Below are 22,949 nucleotides of genomic sequence, written 5' to 3'. Positions count from 1 at the left end.
TATAGAAGATACATGGAGTTTTGGAACCAAAAGACTACATGGAGAATATCGGCATGAAATAATGCCTATTGATTTTTTCAACAGTCATGATGGACTCCACCAAATAGGTGAGATATCTCTCTCGACTATCCACATATTGCCATTCGATGATTTGGGACTCCCAAATCGGGAGTTGGAAAATGTTCGCGGTGTAGTGGTTATGACGGTTGCGATTGCGAGTGTCCAGCTATACTAGTGAAGCCTTCTAGACCATCCAAAAGTCCTATCGTTTGGTATCCAAGGTTGTGATATTACTTCATTGTCGTCACTACTGTGTATATTACAAATCGTAAGCCTTTTGATTCGTTTCTATGCTTTCTTCATATGTGCCCAAACGAGAATATTCATCAGGAGGTCGAAAGAACTCAGGACCTGCTGTAGGTACCTTTTGACAGAGCTTGCTTTCGAACGTCATTTTTGAAGGAATTTATGGTAGGCTATGATGGAATGTATAATACTGGATTAGTAGCAAATTTGGGATGTTCGAGATGAGAAGCCACAGCGTCTCCAACGTTGAATATCGTTTCAGTCTCAAAATGGAAAATCAAGTAGACCGTGGTAGCAGTCATTATGGGCGCCTCAGCTATAACAGAACACACGAAATTCGGATGTAAGTACATTGAACAAGAGATACACGCTGCGATATCGCAAACTATCATTTCGAGCTTCGCGGTGCTTCCAAAGAATATGTAGGACAGAGAGCTGAAGTTGTGACTTATCGAACTTGTAAATGTTACTTTTGATCGCGGACTCGTTAGATCAATAGCCTTGATCCATTTTGTACTAGAAAGACTTTAATGCGTACAGCGTTGGTTTCCCGACAGAACTACCAAAAAGCCACCAAAGAGCCACAAATCTCAAGCCAAACCCAAAAATGGCTTCCAAGGTTGTTACGACTGACGAGGATTTAAGATCTCACAGCATTGCTCATTGATCAAAATCCTAACCATAAATACTGAGATCAATCACAGAAATTTATTTTCATGTCCACATGACTTCCAAGATGGAAGTAAGGGAATCTCCCAACTTCACAGCACTCTTAATCTCAAACCGCTCATCTGCCTCTCGGAAAAGCTCTCTCCAATCTTCCATAGATTTCTCCCGAGAGCCAAAATATGAAAGCATATTCAAATTCATCGTTCTTGATCACTCTTCGTCAGTAACATCATCTCGAAAATGGAGGACTAAACGTACCGAAGTCTTCTCTCCTCATGCCATGGAAGCTCTCCTGACTCCACCAACAATGGCTCCACGATAAGTAACCTCGATCCCTTCTTCAGCGCCGGTATTTGATTTCGCAAGATTTTGATACAATAATGATCTGTCCAATTATGGAATATAGCGCGGAAGAATATCACATCAATGCTCCGAACAGTCTGTGGAGTCAACATATCATACGCCATGAAATCTATTCGATGTGAGATCTCAGCTGGCACATATGCTGGTCCTTCTGCAATTGCCCCTGCGAAGTCCTGTACAATGAAATTCAAGTCGGGGAAACTTTTTGCTAGGCTAATGCTGATAGGTCCATACCCTCCGCCAACATCCACTATGGTTGCAGACCCAAGACTCCTCCAGTCGTAGCGTTCACATAACAACGAAAGGTCATTTCTGGAGGTGAACGCGCACATCGCGTTGGCAAAACGCTTACCTCGAGAGGGATGAGCACTCAATTCTTCATAGAGACCTTTGTTGGTTCGATGGCCAAGGCTGTATCCCTAGTACCAATTATGTGAGCATATTGCGGACCTCAGGAAGTATCTTAAAAGTTATATTGTTATATGTCAAAGATATGGAAGGGTTGATGTCCTTACAGTTTGATTGGGCTCCTTTGCATATCCGAATTTCTGGACTGCCTCAACTGTCTATAACACGATTAGTATCGGAGCTCCGAAACACGATACTGGAATAAAAGTTACGTGTGCAGCAGCCTGGAATCGTTCTTCAGTGACGATTCCAACATAATCCGTCAACAAGGGGTCAGTCGCTAGAAGTTTCGACGCTGCTGTATGGACTACTACTCCAGGTCGAACCTCTTTGAAGATGTGGTTCGTCATCGCATATCCCAAGATTCTGCGAGTATCAATCACGTTCAAGCCGCACTTTTCAGATATTTGTTCATAGGTCGCTTCGCCATTTACCGGGAAAGTATTGACCATATCATAGGCATATATAAATTGCAAGCTCATACTATCCATTGCCTAAGCATCTAAGTTTAGCTTAGTTGACAATATCCATAGGATTGTCAACATTACGAACCGATGTGCCCATCAAAGCTGCTGTAGGTCCTAACATGAGATGATGAAGTTCCATGGTTGCCTTTAACACCTCCGCATATGCCGCAGCAACCTCTTTTTCGTGAGGTGGAATGATTATCCGAGAAGGGCCAGAGATATCAAAGGATGGTAACGGAAGCTTGTTTTTCATGAAGTATTCATTTACAATAGCAGTGCAAGTCGAGATAGTGGCTGCAAGCACTGTGATCTGTGAAGGGGAAGCCATTATGCCGATCGCCGGAGCTTGAGTGAGTGCGGAACAATTGTTGTCTACAATTGTGTAGAGATTTATTAATAAAGATTCTTCTGGATGCAATCTATACTGATACACTCAAAAGCAAAATAAACATGAAGCTCTCATAAACAATGTTGATGGGGAAAGGGGTCTCCTTTTTCTGCCTATGTGGAGTGAAGCAAGAAAGCTTCCAGCATTTCCTCCATGGATGTGGTCCAATCATCCTTTGTGGCGGTGACAATAAGCCAAAGGTAATTTCATGATCAATGTAGTGGATGGAGGTATCATTCTGTTACCAAGCATTTTGAATGTCTTTCTGTTAGATAAAAAACTTCTTCACCAAATGTGGTGGGACTTTTAGTATATAACCGAGCTAACCGAATTGGCTCTACCGATGCCGAGCCGCTATGTAGTCTTCCCACCCCAGCGAGCCCAGGAACTTGGAAAGCGGTAAGGGACCGAGCCAATCAATGATGTCATGTTTAAATTCCCAACGTTCATAAAAATGTTGGTTCGCCAATTTCATCTCATTTTTTAGAAAGCAAAATAGATTGAATTTATCAATTTTTGGATACATCCTCCAATCAATTGCCTGTCGAATCTCGATATGCTTCAATACGGGTGGGCTTGGGCCTTCATGGCCATTCCGGCAGTCTCTTCATCACAAATCCCACTTCGTGTTTCACAAGATTATTCCGCAAACTCTCACACTCAGGATTACAAATTCGATCCTCTCCTGCACCTTCCCGGTATAAGTCCATATTTCGATGCAGTTGGCCCAGGTCTTAATCACAAAGCACCTCGTCTCTGCGAAGTCACAGCTGCATCTTATCTGGTCAGACATGCCGCCATTTATGCGAATGACGATGATTACGAAACCTATATCGAACCATTTCTGAAGAAATTAGATGGTACATATACCACAAAGTCAGGAAAGAAAAGGAAGGGATGGACTGGCCCGCTCTCGTTTTTTGAGAAATGGCAAACTCCCATCGATGATCCCGAGAATCAAATGGAACAAATTACTCCTCAAGGAATCAAAGACTCGAAAAAGGTTAGCAAACATTTGCTATCCAGATATCCCGAACTAGTGCCCACAACGAAACGAATCTATGCGGATAAGAAGTCACGAACACAAGATACGGCCAAGGCATTTGGAAGTGTCTTTCCACAAGAAGTCGAAATTGTCGAGATTGGAACGAACCGATCATCTTTTCATTCCCAAGTCCCACATAAAGCGTGCGATGCATTCACCAAAAAACCTGGAGACGAAGAATTACAAACGTTCCTCGGAACATATGCACCGTCGATCATCGCAAGACTCCAGCAGTATTCACCAGTCCAACTTGGGAATTACGATATAATGGGGTTGCAACAGTTGTGCGGGTATGAGTCCGCCATCACGGGGAAAATTTCCAAGATCTGTGATGTTTTCACGGATTATGAATGGATGTCTTACGAATATGCGTGGGATATGAAATATTCGCGCATGGTGGGTCATGGTAATCCTCTCTCGCCTTATTTGGGATTCCCTTGGCTTAATACCACGGCGCATCTATTCTCCAAATTTCACGCGCCTCAACACTCCGAATCTTCCGGTGATGGGATTCCCGATGACGACGGCCAACGCTTTTTCCTATCTTTTACTCATCGCGAAGTTCCTCCTTTCATAGCCACCGCCCTTGGCCTCTTCAATTCCTCCAATGCGTTTACTGAAGAGTTTCCAACCGATCGTATCAATTGGTCTCGATCATGGAAAATGTCCGAACTCATCCCATTCTTAGGTCATGTTGGAATTGAAAAACTCACATGTAAAGGGTTGAAAGGCGATGCTGATGACGAAGATGATGTGCAGGAATTCGTGAGGATCATTGCCAATACCGCCCCAAGGCCAATTCCCGAATGCCAAGGCGGGCCTGGCGCTTCTTGTGAGTTCCATCAGTTTGTAGAGATTGTAAAAAGGGGAATGGGTATATATGGTGATTTTGACGGCGTTTGTAAAAACAAGAAAGAGGTTCCTAAAGATCAGCATTAGATGGTAGGGATTTTGAAGGAGATTTGCAAATGTATTTATGGATCTTAGACTCTAACAAGAGTAATGTATAATATCAGCGATTAGAAATTAATGAATTCAATCAATTGTCGTCAGGATGATATATCGATTTGAATACAAAACATGTGTTTCATATACATGAGATTTTTGCGTGGGGTAAAGAAGACTTGCAACATTCTAACCCGTTCTCTGAAATTATTCTAGAGAATTCCAAACATGATAGATGTGCAACAAAACTATCTATCAAACACTGAAGGTCACGAGATATTGGAGAGAAGATTCGTTTATTGCTTCTCGAACATTTGATTGTATATTTCTCGACCATTAAAGCGGGGAAACCAACTAGGCGTTTACTGAAAAATATAATCACATCCTACTGCGATTTCTAAATTTAACCCTTTGATTTTCTGATTTTTGTCATTATCGAAGGTCATGATACCACCAGCAGTTCAAGACTGTAAAGCGACTTGAGAGATATGCATACTGTTCTTTAGCCAATAGTATATATATATCATAACCCTTCTCATCGAGAGATATCGACAGCGAATTAGAGGACAGCGACAGATGAAGAGAAATTTATGATCTTCATGAAATAAACATATCTCCGATCCTAGATGCGATCCTGCTGATCCATTTGCTCCCAGTGAGAACAAACCAGTGTTTGATCAGTGCTTGAGCCATCCAGGTTGTTTTCCTCTCGTTCTTTGGGGTTGATTGATGTTGATGTTTGGCTTCTATTACCCCAGGTTTTCTTGAAGAGTATTTTGGAGTATTCGTTTTATAGCTTGCAGTGCTGCTTGATGCTTACCACTTATACGACCATTTCACTTCCTTCTCCCTGGAGATTCTGGGAAGCTCTTCCTGGCCTCATAGGTGATAGAATTTTCTAGGATTTCGAAGGTTTACAGATATCATTCTAGACAAATTGGGGATACATGAATCTCGGGAAAGTGCGATGTAAACCCCTTCATTGTGGGTATGCACGGACCCTTTCATCGCTTTCGTTCCTGTCTGTCTGCAAAGAACTTCACAATCGTGGCAGGACATACCGGTTCTCTTCAACTTTTGTATTCTGATTGAGAATGGGTAATCTCCACAAGTGGGAGATAGAACCCCATAAACTGAAAGCATATGGAGATTTCGCGTACCATATCTATATGCTGTCTAGTGAAAGGGCCAGCTGAGTGTCCAAATACAAAGGTGGGCCCAATATTTAGGGGTCACAGGAAATCATTAAGCCAAATTGGTAGTAGGTTAGAGCTCATTAACTACTTTGGTAACAATGATGCTTGTAAGCACATCAGACGCGAGCCGATTTTATGATTCTGTGCTGATTTGATGTGTCAATGCAGGTACCAGATTAGTGTCATCTCATGTTCTCCAATAACGTGGTGGACATTAGATCTATCCATTCCATCTGGTGCCTCGGGTCCATAGGGTCTAGTCCTACAGCATCGTGAGAAAAGCCTTCGTGAAGATGTTTCTTGGCTCGGCTGAATTGGTCAGTATAATGGCGCCAGACACTGTTCAATAGTCTGAACAGCGAGGTTGTATGATTAGACGTGATATATAGTCGGTATGCTGCACATAGAATTTTCTTCTTCTCGTTTTTCGCGTTGTGTCTATACTCTTTGACAATCGTTAAAATGAAGTCGTTTGTTTGTTTCTCAGTCATTCTTTTGGCACGTTCTGTTGTATCGGAGAATATTCCTTTTTGTGCCCCAGCTCAAGTAAAATATTGTGTGTTGGTATGTTGAGGGATCTTGATATTGATATGACATAGCTGATTGTGAAACAGGACGATTGTCTGCAATCATTAACCAATCAAACCACCTGGGGGCCTCAGTTCTGTGGCAATTACTTAGGAAATGACAGCATCAGTGTTCCCGATTATGTCCCTGCTACAGCTCCAGCATCTCGTATCTCATCTGCATGTTCTTGTTTGATTCAGGCCCAGCCTACCGCAAAGCCCACCTCACAGTCGTCATATAGTCCAGGCTCTGTTGGCCTTTCAGTCTCTACCAAAACATCTCCTTCTCTCAAAACATCTGTTCCAACCATTTCCTCCGCCATAGTGTCCGCAGTCCCTCTATCTTCCCCAGCCACGCCGGAGTCAGGGAAAGATGATACTACCTCGATCATATACTCTCTCTCCACTTATACCACCCAGCTGAGTGGAAAAATAGTAACAAAGACCCAGTCTGTGGTCGATTCTACCACGGTTTATCCTGTCACCCATGAGATAACACAAAGCCCAAGCCCAACATCAACGGCACCAGTTGGATATACCACATCAACAGTGTATACCTTATCGAGTTACACAAACCCAAGTGGTGAAGTTATTACAAAGACGATCGTAGACTACACAGTAGTTTGTCCCGTCACCGCCAAATCCACCTCAACTTCCCAAGTATTGGGAGGATTGGTAAGTGAGCACACAACTTCACATGAAATATCCACGATTTACAAAGTTTCGACATACACGACACTTGGACAGACAATCACAAATACTTTGGTAGATTATTCAACCGTTCATTCTACCACAAGGGCATTGTCTCCAGGTACAACTCCTACTCCCAAGTCGATTGTTGGATACACAACATCAATAGTCTATTCTCTCTCTACTAGAACATACACGTCCAGCGAAAAGACTTTCACGGTAACAGATACCGTGGTCGATTATACGACTTTTTGCCCCATCACAGGAAAGTCTACCCCTACATCGGAACCCACAGTTCAATATACGACCTCAACAGTCTATTCTCTTTCAACCAGCACGTATATTAGTAGCGGGAAAGCTTTTACTGTGACTAACACTGTGGTTGATTATACAACTGTTTGCCCTGTCACCCAGTTAGCATCTTCAACCCAGGGCGCGTCATCACTCACTAGGTCCCCTTCGGTCTCGCCCACTGGGAGTGTAAGTTCGATTTCAGCTTCCGATAGTTCGATTATTCCCTCATCCGTATCTGTTTCAGTATCAGCTTCCAGCAGCTCAATCGCAGTCCAGTCAACAAAATCGAGGTCGCGCCATTCCCGAACAAAGTGTATGAAGGCTACCCACTCTACACAAAGCTATCCATTCGGAAAATCCACGTCTTTACACCAACCCACTGGAACTGAAAACTCGGATCCTGCTTCTATATCAAGAACTGCATACTCATCATCGGTTAGGTATCCAATGAGTAACTCCACAATATCAGACCTTCCTCAAGGAACTGCATCTTCGACTGCTCATCAAGTGACAGACTCCACCCGATTGCAATTTCCGTCAGGAACTGGATACTCAGTATCTCCTAAAGTTGATTTAATGCCAAATTCGACAAGCTCTTATGTTCCGTCAGCAAGTGGTTACCCGGCTACAGCGAGTTCCACAACCACGGAAGTTCTTCGTACCAGCACATCCAGTGTAGAAATTAATAGCAATACTTCGGAATTACCAAAGACTACTGAGATTCATACTATAAGTTCTCCATCTACAACAACGAGTCCTGCAATTCCTTCTGTGACTGCATTTTGTAGCACAGACGCGGCGGCTTTAGTATTTGCAGCAGCTGGTACACCAGTAACATCTTACTGTAGCAGTCTACTCTCCATCCTGCCGACTTACGCTGATGAACAATACATCTTCGTCACAATAACCACTTTGATATCAACCACAACCACCGTCAGCCCCGCAGCCGTCACCGTTTTCAAGAGAACCACAAAAACTGACTCATATCCATTCACATCAACATATGATTTGGTTCAACAGTCATCAGCCTGCAGCTGTCTCTCAATCCAACCAGCCGTGATCGCCGAGACTGTAACAATAACAGTTCCCGCAACATCCTTGGTCGTTGTCTCAACTACAATTCCAGCTTGCACTCCGTCACCCACCCAAGTAGTTGTCAATGGTGGCTTTGAAACCGCAACACCGGGATCTAATCAGTCGCCTTGGGTTCTTAGCAGTCTGTCTTATGTAAGGTCTAATGTTAATGATGCATTCCAGTCATATGCTGGTGATGGATTTGCGTAAGTTTTTCTCTCCCCCTTGACTCTATCTAATTACCCAACGCGAAGCTAACATCTCTAGTGTCCTCATTGGTCAAAGAGCAACCACAACCACCATGTCCCAACAAATCGATACCCTCATCCCCGGCCAATCCTACACTCTTAGCTATTACATGGCAGTCATGGGCATTATCACCTTGCCCACAGCTTCTTGTGCACTCTCTGCTTCGGTCGGTGGAATAGTCGTCGATACACAGACGATTACGTACTCGAATATAGCGAGTTATAGAAATGGTTACTCGCGACGTTCGGTAGCGGTCGTTCCGATAACTCAGTCGGCGCAGTTGAGAATTACTTGGCAGTGTAATACGCAGGTTACTATTAATGCGGATCTTTTGCTGGATGATTTTTCGATGGTTGGGCAGGGGAGGAGTTGTGGTGTGCCTGCTTAGGAGTCGGTAGTTGGAAAGTGGTCATGAGGTTATAGAATAAATAATTTTTGATGTGTTTTTTGATCACTTAGCGATTTCTTTCCCTTTTCCTCTGTGCTTTGTGGATTCATTTGGTTCTAATATGTATCATCCTTAGGTAATCCGTCTTGTCTTTCATTCTCTCCATATGATCTGTACAATTCCCATAGTTCTGATGCCATAAAAATCTTTGTATGTATCGTTTCAGTGCAAGACTCAGTCTATCTCATCCCTTTACAGTATCAAGATTAATGGGGTAGAAATTCTCAAACGCTCCTTTCATGATTTTTGATACCATCTATAATTAATACATCTCGTAAAAGCCACTATCAAATCACAAGCACTTTTATATCATCAGAATAATAAGTAATGATCCGAAGTGATCATCTTATCATCCATTAAACTTCATCTTTACATTTCGGCCCCCCTGTGAAGACCCAGGAAATTTGAGAAACATCTCTATCCCTGGAATTCGTATACCAGTTATGACATACCCCATTGAAACACACAAAATGTCGCCAATATTCCATACAACAATGAAGCGAAATATAGGAACCAAAATTTGGACCGACTGTCAGATTCACAAAGACGGACACCAAGCTGGTCATTTTCTAGAATGATGAGGTTGTCACAATGGCACTTTTGGCTGCATGGGCTATTACCATACTGGCGATGGGTTTGTGGGTTCTCCCTTTGGCTTGGGGACAGATAGGTGGCTGTTCATGCTTACTGGATAATATCGCGTAGCCAGAGAGATGAAAGCGGGGAAAATGAATGAACATCCCCGCAAAACGAATCTCGCTTCGGTGGAACGTATCCGGTATATATATCATATGCAGAGCCAATGGAACATTGTTTTCTTACTGCTATCAAGCTAGGTTTGGGGATGTACGAATGGTATACCGGTGTGGAATTTCGTTGGGGGATAGTTGGCTTTCCTCGACTAGCTTTTTGAGGGAGCGAATAGCAGTATAATTTGGGAGTTTCAATGGTTTTGAGATAACTCCGGCATTATCCAAGATCTTGAAAAGGTATAGTCTGATACATGCAGTCCTTGGTTTCTTGTGGCTTCGTGGATCAATTCCGGACACATGATGCATATTGGCCGCCATAGGCTTGTGCGTCTAGGTTAGAGTCAGGAGCCGTTTTTCATCGTGTGACAGGGTATGTTCACTCATATCCGATTGGGATGGGAGCTCGTAAAATATCTTGTTGAGACTGGATGAATAGCGTTTGTTCTTGAGCTGACGGTCGAGTCGGCAGTTGTTGATATCTGCCGTTCTCGGCACGGCACAGGCCTAGATATGATAGAAACTAGTTATGAAGTATTGATTATACCAACGGAATGGATGTATCCTGTAAATTTGAAGTTTGTGTCGAGAATCAACAACATTCATCTATCATCCATAGATCCCTCAGTTATCAAGTGTAGTACTAGATTAGTTAAGGTTTCCCGGGGTCAAAAAGTGGCTGAGCTAAACTTAGAACATAACTAGGATCATGATTTGCCTCGGAAATGTCAGGCTTCTAGTGTCATGTGGCGCGATCAACGATATTCTACCAACATACCACTTCACACTTGTCCACGGGTACTCTACACTGTCTTCAGAAATATAGGAACACATAGCACATAATCAAATGTATTCTCGTTCCAATGAACACTATTCGAAGCGTTCATCTTCCGCTTCACTCGCACATTTCCGGCTAATATCATGATAGGACTCTCATTGATAACGTGCCATTGTTGGAATCAAACATGTTTGTTGTTCATTAATTTGTTGCTATCAATGATGGGATGGTTACATGAGCTTAACCTCGCTAGCAGTTCAATACCACCAAATCTCAAATCTTCCTCTGCTTTGCCTCTATTTACATTCATCCTATCGAATCAGTTTGGGTATCCATCATTTCAATACAGAACCTTCGTACTTTCCTCAACGGTATGCTCCCAACCACAATACACACATTTCCTGCAATCTGGTCTCAACATTTTCCATTCCCCACATGATACACATCTTCTAGCCAATACATCTCTGTCAATCTTGTCTGCTACAAAGTTGAGATCATCATCGTACCAGCGCAATAATCCCGCCCATCTTCCCTTGTATTTGCTACTTGCCATGGTTCTCTTCAAATGCTCAGCAGAAAGCTCCTTGACCTCATCAATAGTTTCCTGGGAGAGCTTAGCATGCGGAGATCCATCCAGCATCTCAATGACCAGTTTGCTGAAAGTAATGTATTCCTCTTTATTGGAACCCCAATCCCACGTTGTGAGCAACTCATGTACATTTTGCAGATTCAATTTCTCGGCGTTTTGGAACTTCTCATTTCCGGTTCCACACAAGTATTGCCAGATAGGTCCTATTGGTCCGGTCTGCGGAGATCGCATGCACATGTAGTTGAAGACGTTCATGCGTTGATTGTTGGGAACACGGTCTTTGCAAAAGTCTTCGTACTTCTGGAATAGATCTTTTTTGGCGGATGAGTCTTTCCTTGAGAGATAGTCCTTCGTCATTTCAGCGGCATAAATACTAGTGCCCATGTTCGCGTTGATGCCCGGGGAGTATAGTGGATTGGTAAAACCAGTTGCATCGCCAATGGCCAGCCAATTGTTTCCGGTAACCCGTGGGGCACGGAATGCCAGATTCTTGCGTACGAACCATGTAGTTCCTGGGCCATAGAGATCCTCGATAAGTTTGTGCTTTTCCATTAATTGGGTAACTTTCTGGTATCGAGAAACAATCCAATTAAACTTCTGTTCCGCTTCACTACTTCCGAAGGTGGAAAGATTCTCTGGGTAAACGACATCGGAACGAAGTGCAAATCCAACGCTAACAACCCAACGAAATTTGACTTGGAATCTCGCAACTAATTCAGTGACTGGAGGGTAGGAGTCTGCTGGTGCTTTGGCTGCATTAAGATCCAACAGATAATTGATCATGGCGGTAAGGTTAGGGATAGAGCTACCTTCCCATGAAGGAAGTCTAATGACCCAGGCCCATCTAAAAGATTCTATTAGCTTGTGTTGTTCAAACGAATGTCGAAAGAAAACTGGAAATTACCCTTCAGGCAGACATATATGATTTGTGTTGACACTCTCATAATTTTTCAACGGAATATCAGACTCGTCTCCTAGTTGTTCAAAGTACGCCCAGTATGCATTCGTATTGAACCCTTCTACACGTTCAATACGCGCCTCTTTCGAGATGAAACGATGGAATCTACCTGTAGCATCAACTGCCAGCTTCGCATCCACAGATTCTTCTACCATTTTCTCAGAGTCTCGTACTTGAAGAGACATTCCATGACTTCCGTTCATCACCGTGGATTTTTTGTCAATGATAACCTCTCTCCCATGAAGAACCGTTATTCCAAGGCGTTGTGCATAGAGTGTAAGCATCAGCTCGCTAATCTTTCTCTCGACTTGAAGTGTTGGTACAAAATCTGCAGCAGGTCCGTTGGCCACAAACTGTGTGTACTCCTCTGGATCGCCTTCAGATGAAAAGTAGAAAAACGCCAAGCCATCTTTTGGTCCAAACAGTCTTGAAAGCATTGGGGCTTCAATCCCAACAGTCTTAAGCCAAAGTCCAAACACCGTCAATGTTGATTCGCCGATCTTGTAGGTTGGACTGGGTGACTTTTCTAGAATAGTCAGGGTTGTGGGATTTCCTTCTGCAACATAAATTAGCAAGTGCATGAGAACCAATGGTGGTCGATGAATGATTTCTATCCCTTGGACACCTTCATTATATTGGCGTAAAGATTTCCAAAAGATTGAATCTTCAAGACTTGTCTGCTGAATATCCTACGCGTGGAGATAATAATAGCGGATGAAACTTACTTCCATTTTGGAGCTCTAAACTCTTTGCGTGAATTGCATATATCAAAGCATGGATTCCTCCACCGACAACAACAACGTCAGAACTTTGCGGTAATTTATTACCAGATGAGTTGTATGAATTCAAATATGCAGTATCAGAAATTTGTTGCCTAGTTGTCGCGACAAGACTTGCGAAAAGATCAGAAAGTTTGAGACTCATCATTCTTTGCAAAACAGCATACCGTGAATCTTGATAGAGATCCAAGCCTGAGTTTACTCTTGTAGACATAATTGTTAAGGGATTAAGGCTCAAAGTTTAATGTTGGGGTAGTGAATGGTCAACAGTATGAGGTTGAATCAATCAGAGATAAACACTCTTGTATTACAAAGCCGCTTGCATACATTCAAATATATAGATATGATTCAATGGTTGATAGCCAACGTCAAGCGTTATCATCTACTCTTATTACATTGCATCTCAATTAGATCTCGATGACAATCATCGTACCCCATTACTAGAATGGTCATACAAGATTAAAGTACGCTGGAGGCGGGAATCTTTGCCAAGGATGGGAGTTGTACAATCGATCAGTCGATATGGTAACACATTTATGTCAATAATCCATCATCGTGTATCAGGAACAAGCAAACAATGACATACTTCAGAGTTACAATCTAAAATACATCCCACTTTCCCATGCTTTAGGCGCTGGTATCATACATCACATCATATATCCTCATATCAGATAGTTTGTGGAGTCACGAGCTGTTCATACTGTGATCACTGCCTCGACTTTCCCTCATGAACAGATTTGACAATCTGCTTCATTTTCGTCCACTTTATGTCAGTTTATTATGGATCATGGTCAAATTTAGCCTTGTCTCATTTCTTTCGGGTTACAGTATATGTTCCCCAGAAATTTCGGAACCATGGTCTCGGGGCTGTCTCGAAACATTGACTATTCCATGCACAGTCCTTAATCAAAAGGCTCTTAATCGTCCTCTATTCACCTTGTTTGGATGTTGGAGAGAGGTAGGGCAGACGCTTACCAGATGATCCCCTTTTAAGTTCAATTCTGTGTTGGAATCAGATTGGCTCTACATTCGCTTTCGTCTGTGAATGAAAAGTTCATTTCTTTCCGAGCGCCATTCTCTCCATTTTTGTATATTACTTAATTTAGCGACGGTGCCGTCGGTCGTTTTTCTGGGTAGTCTATATAAATACTTCATGCCATGCTTTCTGGCAGCATCTAGCTCCAAATTATGCCACTGGTTTGAATACTGTCGAATATGTTTAAACTTATCTTGCCCCTTCGACAATACCATGTCGCTCATTTACCCGTTCGATGTGCAGCAGCCTCGCTTCAGAACTACCCTCGTGGCTTTCACAATAAGCAACAGTTTCTGGGAAATCCCAGAAGAAGTTTAACTACCCATAGCATTCCTAAACCCAACCCTCTTCAAACAGATATCCAATCTAAAAACTATCACAATGAAAAAGATAAATCCTCCGATATCGCAAAAGAACACCCCCTGGGAACCATGCGTTCGGTAAAGGTCATAAGCATCGGAGCAGGCGTAAGCGGTATCAACATGGCTCGAGCTCTCAAGCGACACAGCGTCAACATCGAACATGTAGTTTATGACAAAAATCCAGAAGTGGGTGGTACATGGTATGAAAATTGTTACCCCGGATGTGCCTCCGACGATCCTTCCCACAATTATCAATTTTCTCACACACCAAAACCTGGCTGGAGCTCGCTTTTTGCACCAGCGAGCGAAATACAGGATTATCTACAAGATGTGTGTAGCAAGTATGATCTGAAAGATCGTATCAGGTTGTCTCATAAAATCATTCATGCGCAATGGGATGAGGGATCTGCAGAATGGGTCTTGAAGATTGAAAATCAGGTTACTGGGGTGGTTTTTGAAGATCGTTGTCATTTTTTGCTTAATTCGGGGGGGATGTTTAAGTAAGTTTGGGCGGGCTGTTCTTTGAGTGCTCAAAACTTGGCTAATGAGGAATAGCAATTGGAAGTGGCCAGATATCAAGGGTTTACACTCTTTCAAAGGAGATCTTGTCCATTCTGCAAAGTGGCAAAGGGATGCAGATCTGAAAGATAAGAGAGTGGCTGTGATTGGAAATGGTGCGTCTGGTGTTCAGATTGTGCCAGTTCTGCAACCAGGTAAAGTCACCCGATAATGATATAGAAGATATTGTAGCCAGCTTCTGACCACCATTTAGAAGTCACAAAGCTTTTCCACTTTGTTAGGACAAAGACTTGGATTTCTCCAAACAGCACATCAGTGTCTCATATCATGGATCAGTACGAGCTAGATGAAGCGCACAAGTTCTCCGAGAAACAAATCCAGAGATTTCGAGAGGACCCAATCAAATACACAAAGTTCCTTAAGGCTATTGAATCATTTTCCAATAAAAGATTCAAGACAGTGTGTGTCCTCCTCAAGGTATACATGAAATAGACGCTAACCCAAACCATAGATCCTGAGAGGTAGTCCCGAAGCACTAGAAGCCAAACGCGTCATCTCTTTCTACATGACCGAAGCCCTCAACTACGACAAACATCTCATCGAGGTCCTACTTCCCGATTTCCCTGTCGGATGCAGAAGAGTCACACCCGGTGTTGGCTATCTAAAAGCTCTAACACAACCAAATGTCGACGTCATCACATCCGGCATCGAAGAAATACAACCTAACGGCATCAAGCTTACAAATGGTGAAATCATAGAAGTCGATGCAATAGTTTGTGCTACTGGTTTCAATTGTTCTTTCGTTCCACGTTTTCCGATTATCGGAGAGAACGGAAACATGCAGGATTTGTGGAGGGATAATCCGGGTCAGGCGTATATGTCATGTATGGTTCTGGGAATGCCAAATTACATCAGTTAATTCTCCTCACTTATTCCCATCTTCCCCACAAACTAACACATGCCAGCATTCCTCGGTCCCAACGGTCCATTAGCACACGGAGCCATTCCCATAATAACAGAGCAGCTCAGCGTCTTCGCTTTAAAATTCATCCAGAAATGTCAACTGCAGTCGATTTCTTCCTTTAGACCTTTGCCCGCAGCAGTAAAAGACTATGCAGAGCATATAGCGCAATTTATGCCCCGTACAGTATGGGCAGATAAAGGAGTCAGAAGCTGGTATCGCAATGGAAGAAGTGAGGGACCGGTTTTGGCGCTGCATCCAGGAAGTCAGGCGCATTTTTTTCATATGTTGGAGGCGCCTCGGTGGGAGGATTTCGAATGGATAAGAAAGAAAAATGGGAGAGAGAACAGGTTTAAATACCTGGGAAATGGATTTTCGGCAAAGGAAAGTGAGATAGGAGGCGATGATACGTGGTATTGGGGGGAAGCGGATAAGTTGTGAGGGTTAAATTAATGATAGGGGAAAGTGTGGGGAGCCGGGTATGATATAAGTATTTGAATTGTAGGTGAAAAGGAATATCCTGGATTCGTTCGAAAATAGCTGGCTGTTTGGAACTCATAGAAAGATTTCTGGAGCGAATCAAGCGAATAGGATGTCTAGAAACTCAGAAGAAAGTAGATAAAATACAGGATCTACACTATAGAAGGATTTCCGTCTATTCTTAGATTATTGATTACGCTAGTCGACTTACTTGATCGTATATTAATTTTGGTTCACCCCGCTGCTGTTGTAAAGTCAGGATCCGTGTTTCCAATACGCCCCCAAGCGACGTGTATGTGCTGCAGGTGCTTTTCAGTCCTCTGATGCTGTTGTGGCCCACTAACTACCGATATCCGAGCACTGCTCGTTATTATGAAGTCTGGTGTTCATGCTTATCTAGCTCGGCCTCATAAGTATTCAAATGGTGCATTCAAATTCATATTCACAGATCTCAAGGTTCGAAAAATTAGCCGCCATATTAACTGCCACACAGTATTGAAAGTATAGCAATAATGAGCGCGACTCTGATATTCCATGTTTATGTTGCATTTGTGAATATTCATCATGAAGGAAGCACTCAGGGAACGTCATGGCCATTGGCTTATGAGGCAAATCTCCCTTAGAGTGGAACTTTCCAGCCATCAACATGATCCCAAGTATTCGAGATTGGTTCTTTGACATCTCAAATCTCGTCCAAGACCGTCCAAAACTTTTGATAAACTATCGTCTGAAGGGTCGAGTTCGATATCCCAGATATGCATCTCTTCGTGCTTCACTCGAAAGTCAAATATTCACTCGAGACACGCTTCTGACTGCAGTTGCCATCACAGTCCATTCAAATTGGCCGAACCATCTTTTAAAAGTGAATGAAGCAAAAAATGGATGGTATGGGCGGCGTATTCACGCCATTTTTCTACGGCCATTCTCTGCCAATTGACACTTTGTTATTGAATCACGATAAGGATACGGCTGCTAAATGTGTATAAAGCGCAAGACTTTTGCGACTGACTTTCCTCCATTTTTTCAATGGCATAACGAGTTACATAAAGAGAACGAGGGCTCGCGAACATACGAACAGACATACCACTATCAAGATATAACATCTTCTTGTTGATTTGAGAAGATACTCGGGGTTACCAGTCGCATACTTTTGAAACCTATACCGACAAGTACTAGGAGTTACTGTCTCCATTGTTTGATATCCTCAGCCAGATCAATTACCTCGAAGATAACGCTTCCCTATATAACCTCATTTCATTCTATACTGGTCAACCAATAAGCAATAGTGTTACTACACAATGGCTGGTAAACCACCGTCCAGATTGGGAGGAAAGAAGGATTTAACAACAGAAATACTAACCTTTCTGCTAGCACGTTTTGCGAAAATCCATCGTTCGGCGGAGGAGCGATTCAACGCGTTGAGAGGTGAAGGACACACACTTGAAGTCTTGGAATATCGATTTCAAAAAGAATTACAACTTCATGCGAACCTTCGTACCAATGCCGCACAAATCTCCAAAGCTATTTTAAACCTTGTTCAACATGCTCGAGCGACTGAATTCCGTAGGGCTGATGACTTACCCACTTCGGGCGACTTACAATTGCCTCCACCAAAGATCCGATCCACAAGAGCTAGGGCATCTCTAGCGACGAATTCTAAGCCCAAACTGATTGTCAAATTGAAGGTCAAGAATGGTTGCTTCGAGCCGACAGTGGTACAATATCCTTCTACTAGTGCCTCCTCGCACACGCCGACAGGATACTTGAAGTGGCAGATTCGCAAATCTGGAGCGCCAGTGTCAGCTGAAATCCCTACGGTTGTATGTCCCGAGACTTTGGAGTATAAGGGTTATCATCTAGATCGAAATCAGTTGTATTATAATGCGCTTGCGCGTAGGGCGGGTACCAAGGAAGTCATCAAGACACGAATCAACGATGCTATGAAGCAGGGCGCAGATAAGGAGGAGGCAACTAGAAGAGCACATTCATATGCGGAGTCTCGAATTTGCATATTGATTGCAAATTACGAAATCCGAGAAGAAGCAGAAGAATCGGAAGAGGAATGAACGAACAGCGGGTGTGTTGGTTATTGTGCTTGGTACCTTCTAGGTAGCAGTCTGGGAATGACCCAATTTAGTGGATATCAAGACACAGTTTCTTGTGCCTTGGTGGCGTCTGAATAGGTTTTGTTTAATACAACTGTTTGATATTTTGATATACCAGATATTCAATACCTGTCCTATCATCGAAGGATGTGGTGGCTTAGGAGGATTTTCGACGAGGGAATTGTTTCTGGCATCAAGTCATTGTTATAGCGCCCTTCTAACAGAAGTTGACATAGAATGCTCTTGTACCACTATGAACTTCGATCTCGATGATGGGAGCTGAGGAATTTCTCTCAACTAGGATTTGATTAATGATACCCAAGTACGGATCGTCAGAATTTCGATGATATTGTCGTTTCAAGTTTGAAAGTGCCTCAAAGTTGTCGTGTATTGTATGACCTGTAAAACCATTCTTTTACTTCCGACATGTAAATGTCATTTGTGCTTTCACCCCGCGTACAGCATGCTGTGTTTCACCTCTTGAGGTTACATAAATCGCGTTATTGTATAAAAGAAGACTGATTCTGGGGTTGGATTGCACTCTGCTTTCCTATATTCCAAGATTCAAGTTGAATACTGGGGTAACACGATTTGAGTGTTTCATTGATACAAGCTGGAAACTTGTAAGAATTGATCAACGATATCTATGTTAGTAACGGACTGTGTCCATGATCTGATCTGTAGCAGCTTATATATCTTGTTTGGTGGCTTATGAAATGAAAGCTTTAGAAACCAGGCAGGTTTTCGAAGATCATTGCTGCAGTGATGCCAAAGAAACACTTCCCAAATACGATTTCACATTTTCCTCAGAAACCCCTCAGGATATCGCAGTTACAGACGAATTACCTGTTCAAGGACAGAGATCAAGTGGTCATCCAGTCTTGGCTTCCAGCCTTCATGTTTCGGGTGTCACAACTCTACATGTGATCGCTCTTGGAAGCTCCTCGTAAGGCAAAGAACTTACCATCAATCCTACTTGTTTTCCGTTGGGCTTTGGCAATGGGTACTTTCCTGGGATATGATGCGATCCCGAACCAGGAACTTGGAGGTATATCCAGGAACACAACAAACTCAATTTGTACCTCTTCAAAGACCCGTAAGATGAGGGCTAGCATTTTTGATGATTTGTAAAGAGTTCTTGAAATCTTTGTCGCGGATTACCGGATGCAAGAATGTGAAGGTAGACGAGTCATGGTCCCTTGTTGACAGCCACTATCCAAGAATCTTGTGATACGAAATGGGAATTATGGAATAGATCGTCGGATTAGAGAAGAGCTCAGTACGAAGTGGTATTGGCACTAGATAGATGCGTACAGTGCTGGCTAGAGATACAGGCTGTGAATGTTAATAGGATGGCGAGTTTTGTCATGGAGTTTGTCAGAAAGAGCTTCGCCGAATGGATTGAAGAACTTATGTGGAATATTCTCAATAAAATGGAGCTCGTGATTCAAATATTGTAACTTCATCTATCATGCTCTGACTTGAGGAGAAAGAGGGGCTTAGAGATTTGGTGAATGTACTTGATGAGTGAGATCTAAAGCACCTCAAATGTCTTAGAATTTTTTAATGAAGGACGCAGAAAAATCCAACAGACTTTGTCCTGACTATATATCGTCCCGAGGTTTGGAACGATCAATCTGTATCGTCGTGTTATGAGGTGAAGTGAAGTTTGCGTTTGAGCATGGGCCGAATTGGTTTCCGTTGCTTACTAATCCCCAACACACGCTAGAAAGTTAGGGTGTCCATGATTCGTTTAGGTACGCTCGCGGAACCTTACAGGGCTGAGAGGAACGTGCATGCATTTTGTTTAAGAGATCTGTTGCATTACAATCCAGAATGATGAATCTCTATCCCATTGAACATTAATTGATTCAGTCGCGGCTGATAGTTACAAATTTTACCCTGCAAGAATCGTCGGGCTTCGTATAGGGCAGTGATGTTTGGGCCTCGACCCAGGCTCGCCGGATAACAGACCTCATTGTGTGTTCACCAACAATCCTACACGCCTAGGCGTTTATTTCTCCTACTCCTGGCAGCCATATGTTACTCATTTCACTTCGCCGCACCATTAAAACGACCCTCTAAGACCAATCATGGAATCCTCACGGTCTGTAGTGGTATGATATAGTCAACAATGACCTTGCCAGTAACATTGCCTTCCTTGCCAATGTAGAAAGTGCGGCCTGTCCCAACAAAACTTAAACCGACATCATGTGTTGGGATAAGACACTACATTTGATCGAACTCTGTCTTTTGCTTGGCTTTTCACTTCTGTTCAGTTACTATAACTAACGCAAGAAAAGAAATCAGGGCAAAATGGAGCGATCGTACCAAGTAGGTTCCCTATTTATAATATCACAAGATATACTAACGATGACCAGAATGCTATTACACTACTAGAAAGCAGAAAAGACCATATTAAGCCCAACAGACGTAGTAGAGCCTCTCAATTACTTAGGAGAACAGGTTGTGGTAGTAGTGATGGAGAAGATTCTTCCACGGAGCCAAAGAATAACAGATTCAGTACACTAGGAGATAATCCAGCCAAACCCGGCAATGATAGTATGAATGAGTGGCTTGATGCACTTGAATATACTGTGAGTAATCTCTTCTGATACTGAAAATATCTTCTGATTATCCCTACAGCACAGAGAATTCAACGTAATCCACATTGCGGGAACAAAAGGCAAAGCATCTACATGCATGTTCGTAAAATCCTTCCTCTCATCTTACGCTTCCAGGACAGGTGTATTGAGAAAAATCGGTCTCTACACTAATCCCTACTCTCCCAACATCCGTGAGCCAATCAAGATCAACGCAAAACCAGTATCAGAGGATAAATTTGCTAGATATTTCTTCCAAGTATGGGAAATTCTTTCCAGCAAATTTGCTGAAACGATGATGCCAGATTTCATGCAATTGAGATTGTTAGTCGCTATCTATACATTTATGGGTGAAGATGTTGATGTAGTCATTATGGAAACTCATTGTGGAGGAGAAACCGACGCTACAAATTTTGTCAAGCCAACAGCTGTGGGTATCGCGCAAATCAACGCAGATTATATTGAAGAAGGGGTCCCTTCTTCTGAAGATCTAGCTTGGCATGCAGGAGGCATTATGAAAATTGACGCTCCTGCATTTTCCATCCCTCAAGGCCCTGAGATAGCAAAAGTTCTCGAGACACGTGCTAATGAGAAAGGCGCTCCGTTGAACTTTGTGACCGAAGATCAACGTCTTCCTATCACCGCCCATGCACTCAAAACCGGCATCAAAAGGTCTGAATGCTCCCTTGCCCTTGCGCTCACAGATGCATATCTTCTATCCCTCTATAGCGAAAAGTATCCACCCCTCTCCTCAGAAGACATATTCATCGGACTCGATCGATTTTTCTGGCCGGGGCGATTCCAAAGATTAGAAGTAGGACAAAACTCCTGGTTTCTTGATGGAGCGCATCATTTTCAAACGATCCCCAAAGCTGCAGAATGGTTTGCTATGAGTGTTTGTGAAGAAGCAACGCTTTCTCCTTTCTCGTATGCAATCAGAAGGTTGAAACAAACAGTTTTTAATTGTGAGGAGAAGGGAAATCCAAAGGTCGTTGTTTTTGGACACCGGGCAAGAGGAGATGGTGAGAAAGTGGTAGAGAGTCTTGCAAAAGCGTTGGATAGGCATAGATGTAAGGTTAAACATGTCATTTTCACAACTGATTGGGATGATAGTAAGTATCCCTCTTCCTCATCGCTTCCTATCCTCTTACACTCTATTAACTCTCTCAAATCCAACCAACACTAACAAACCCCACCCCCAGCCTCAAAAATCACAGACTCAGACATCTCTGCCATGCGTTCTTACGCCCAAACATGGCAGAAACTCTCTCCAAACTCCAGTATTCTCCTCGAACCCAACAATGCAGCCGCAATAGATCTAGCCACAAAGATCGGCTATCAAAATCATGCTATGGAATGTTTAGTCACGGGAAGTTTGTATTTAGCAGGAAGTGCATTGAGACATTTGGATCCTACTGCGGAGAAAGTGTAAGAGAAATAAATGATATCATGGACTTTGAAATTGTTAATGCTAGGGTCCGTGTTAAATGAGATGGATAGGAGTAATGGTCATTATTTAGGCTATGAATTTATATTATATCTCTTCGATTGATTCAGTATATCATTATACAAAAATTAAATTGTAATCATAACTATCATCTCTGGCCCATTCAAATCCCCCTCTTCCCGAAAAGCTCACCGTCCATACACCAACTAACCGCCACCAATTGAAGGAGTAGTAGCTTCTCCCAGTCCACCAATATGAGTATTCGGTCATTTAGAAAATAAGAAAACATCGAAATTATGGCACAAATCTCACAGCATACATCAATAACCACCTTGAATGATATCAAAAAACTGTCTTTGATATTATGTATGACAACCATTCCACTAAAACCACTCAGGACCACACACACCAAATCCCCACACTCACCTACCCTATTCATTCCATCCTGCCAATAATCTCACCTTCCTTCTAATTC

General features: G+C 42.8%; 7 protein-coding genes across 7 annotated transcripts; 5 read left to right on the top strand and 2 right to left on the bottom strand.

Annotated features, from left to right (window-relative positions):
• Positions 1 to 1,020: 1,020 nt before the first annotated feature.
• EAF01_007069 (uncharacterized protein) lies at positions 1,021 to 2,541 on the bottom strand (the record flags this gene model as incomplete). The annotated part of the gene is made up of 5 exons (XM_038915323.1): positions 1,021 to 1,180; positions 1,234 to 1,757; positions 1,854 to 1,904; positions 1,959 to 2,240; positions 2,299 to 2,541. 5 exons carry the CDS (start codon positions 2,539 to 2,541, stop codon positions 1,021 to 1,023), a joined length of 1,260 nt encoding a protein of 419 aa, XP_038768961.1.
• A 616-nt stretch (positions 2,542 to 3,157) lies between these two features.
• EAF01_007068 (uncharacterized protein) lies at positions 3,158 to 4,585 on the top strand (the record flags this gene model as incomplete). Its single annotated transcript, XM_038915322.1, has 1 exon — positions 3,158 to 4,585. The coding sequence occupies one exon, from the start codon at positions 3,158 to 3,160 to the stop codon at positions 4,583 to 4,585; it is 1,428 nt and encodes a 475-aa protein (XP_038768960.1).
• Positions 4,586 to 6,249: 1,664 nt separating this feature from the next.
• On the top strand, positions 6,250 to 9,048 carry EAF01_007067 (uncharacterized protein; the record flags this gene model as incomplete). Its single annotated transcript, XM_038915321.1, has 3 exons — positions 6,250 to 6,351; positions 6,402 to 8,617; positions 8,679 to 9,048. 3 exons carry the CDS (start codon positions 6,250 to 6,252, stop codon positions 9,046 to 9,048), a joined length of 2,688 nt encoding a protein of 895 aa, XP_038768959.1.
• Positions 9,049 to 10,975: 1,927 nt separating this feature from the next.
• On the bottom strand, positions 10,976 to 13,175 carry EAF01_007066 (uncharacterized protein; the record flags this gene model as incomplete). Its single annotated transcript, XM_038915320.1, has 3 exons — positions 10,976 to 12,068; positions 12,129 to 12,738; positions 12,908 to 13,175. The coding sequence occupies 3 exons, from the start codon at positions 13,173 to 13,175 to the stop codon at positions 10,976 to 10,978; spliced, it is 1,971 nt and encodes a 656-aa protein (XP_038768958.1).
• Positions 13,176 to 14,176: 1,001 nt separating this feature from the next.
• Positions 14,177 to 16,280, top strand: EAF01_007065 (uncharacterized protein; the record flags this gene model as incomplete). Its single annotated transcript, XM_038915319.1, has 5 exons — positions 14,177 to 14,859; positions 14,915 to 15,072; positions 15,132 to 15,337; positions 15,390 to 15,792; positions 15,844 to 16,280. 5 exons carry the CDS (start codon positions 14,177 to 14,179, stop codon positions 16,278 to 16,280), a joined length of 1,887 nt encoding a protein of 628 aa, XP_038768957.1.
• Positions 16,281 to 17,617: 1,337 nt separating this feature from the next.
• EAF01_007064 (uncharacterized protein) lies at positions 17,618 to 18,385 on the top strand (the record flags this gene model as incomplete). The annotated part of the gene is made up of 1 exon (XM_038915318.1): positions 17,618 to 18,385. The coding sequence occupies one exon, from the start codon at positions 17,618 to 17,620 to the stop codon at positions 18,383 to 18,385; it is 768 nt and encodes a 255-aa protein (XP_038768956.1).
• Positions 18,386 to 20,740: 2,355 nt separating this feature from the next.
• On the top strand, positions 20,741 to 22,459 carry EAF01_007063 (uncharacterized protein; the record flags this gene model as incomplete). Its single annotated transcript, XM_038915317.1, has 4 exons — positions 20,741 to 20,758; positions 20,806 to 21,021; positions 21,071 to 22,139; positions 22,230 to 22,459. The coding sequence occupies 4 exons, from the start codon at positions 20,741 to 20,743 to the stop codon at positions 22,457 to 22,459; spliced, it is 1,533 nt and encodes a 510-aa protein (XP_038768955.1).
• Between the last annotated feature and the right edge of the window lie 490 nt (positions 22,460 to 22,949).

The sequence above is a fragment of the Botrytis porri genome (assembly GCF_014898465.1).
Source record: "Botrytis porri strain MUCL 3234 chromosome Unknown BPOR_009, whole genome shotgun sequence".
Lineage (NCBI taxonomy): Eukaryota > Fungi > Ascomycota > Leotiomycetes > Helotiales > Sclerotiniaceae > Botrytis > Botrytis porri.
This window is presented reverse-complemented; position numbering and strand designations above follow the sequence as displayed.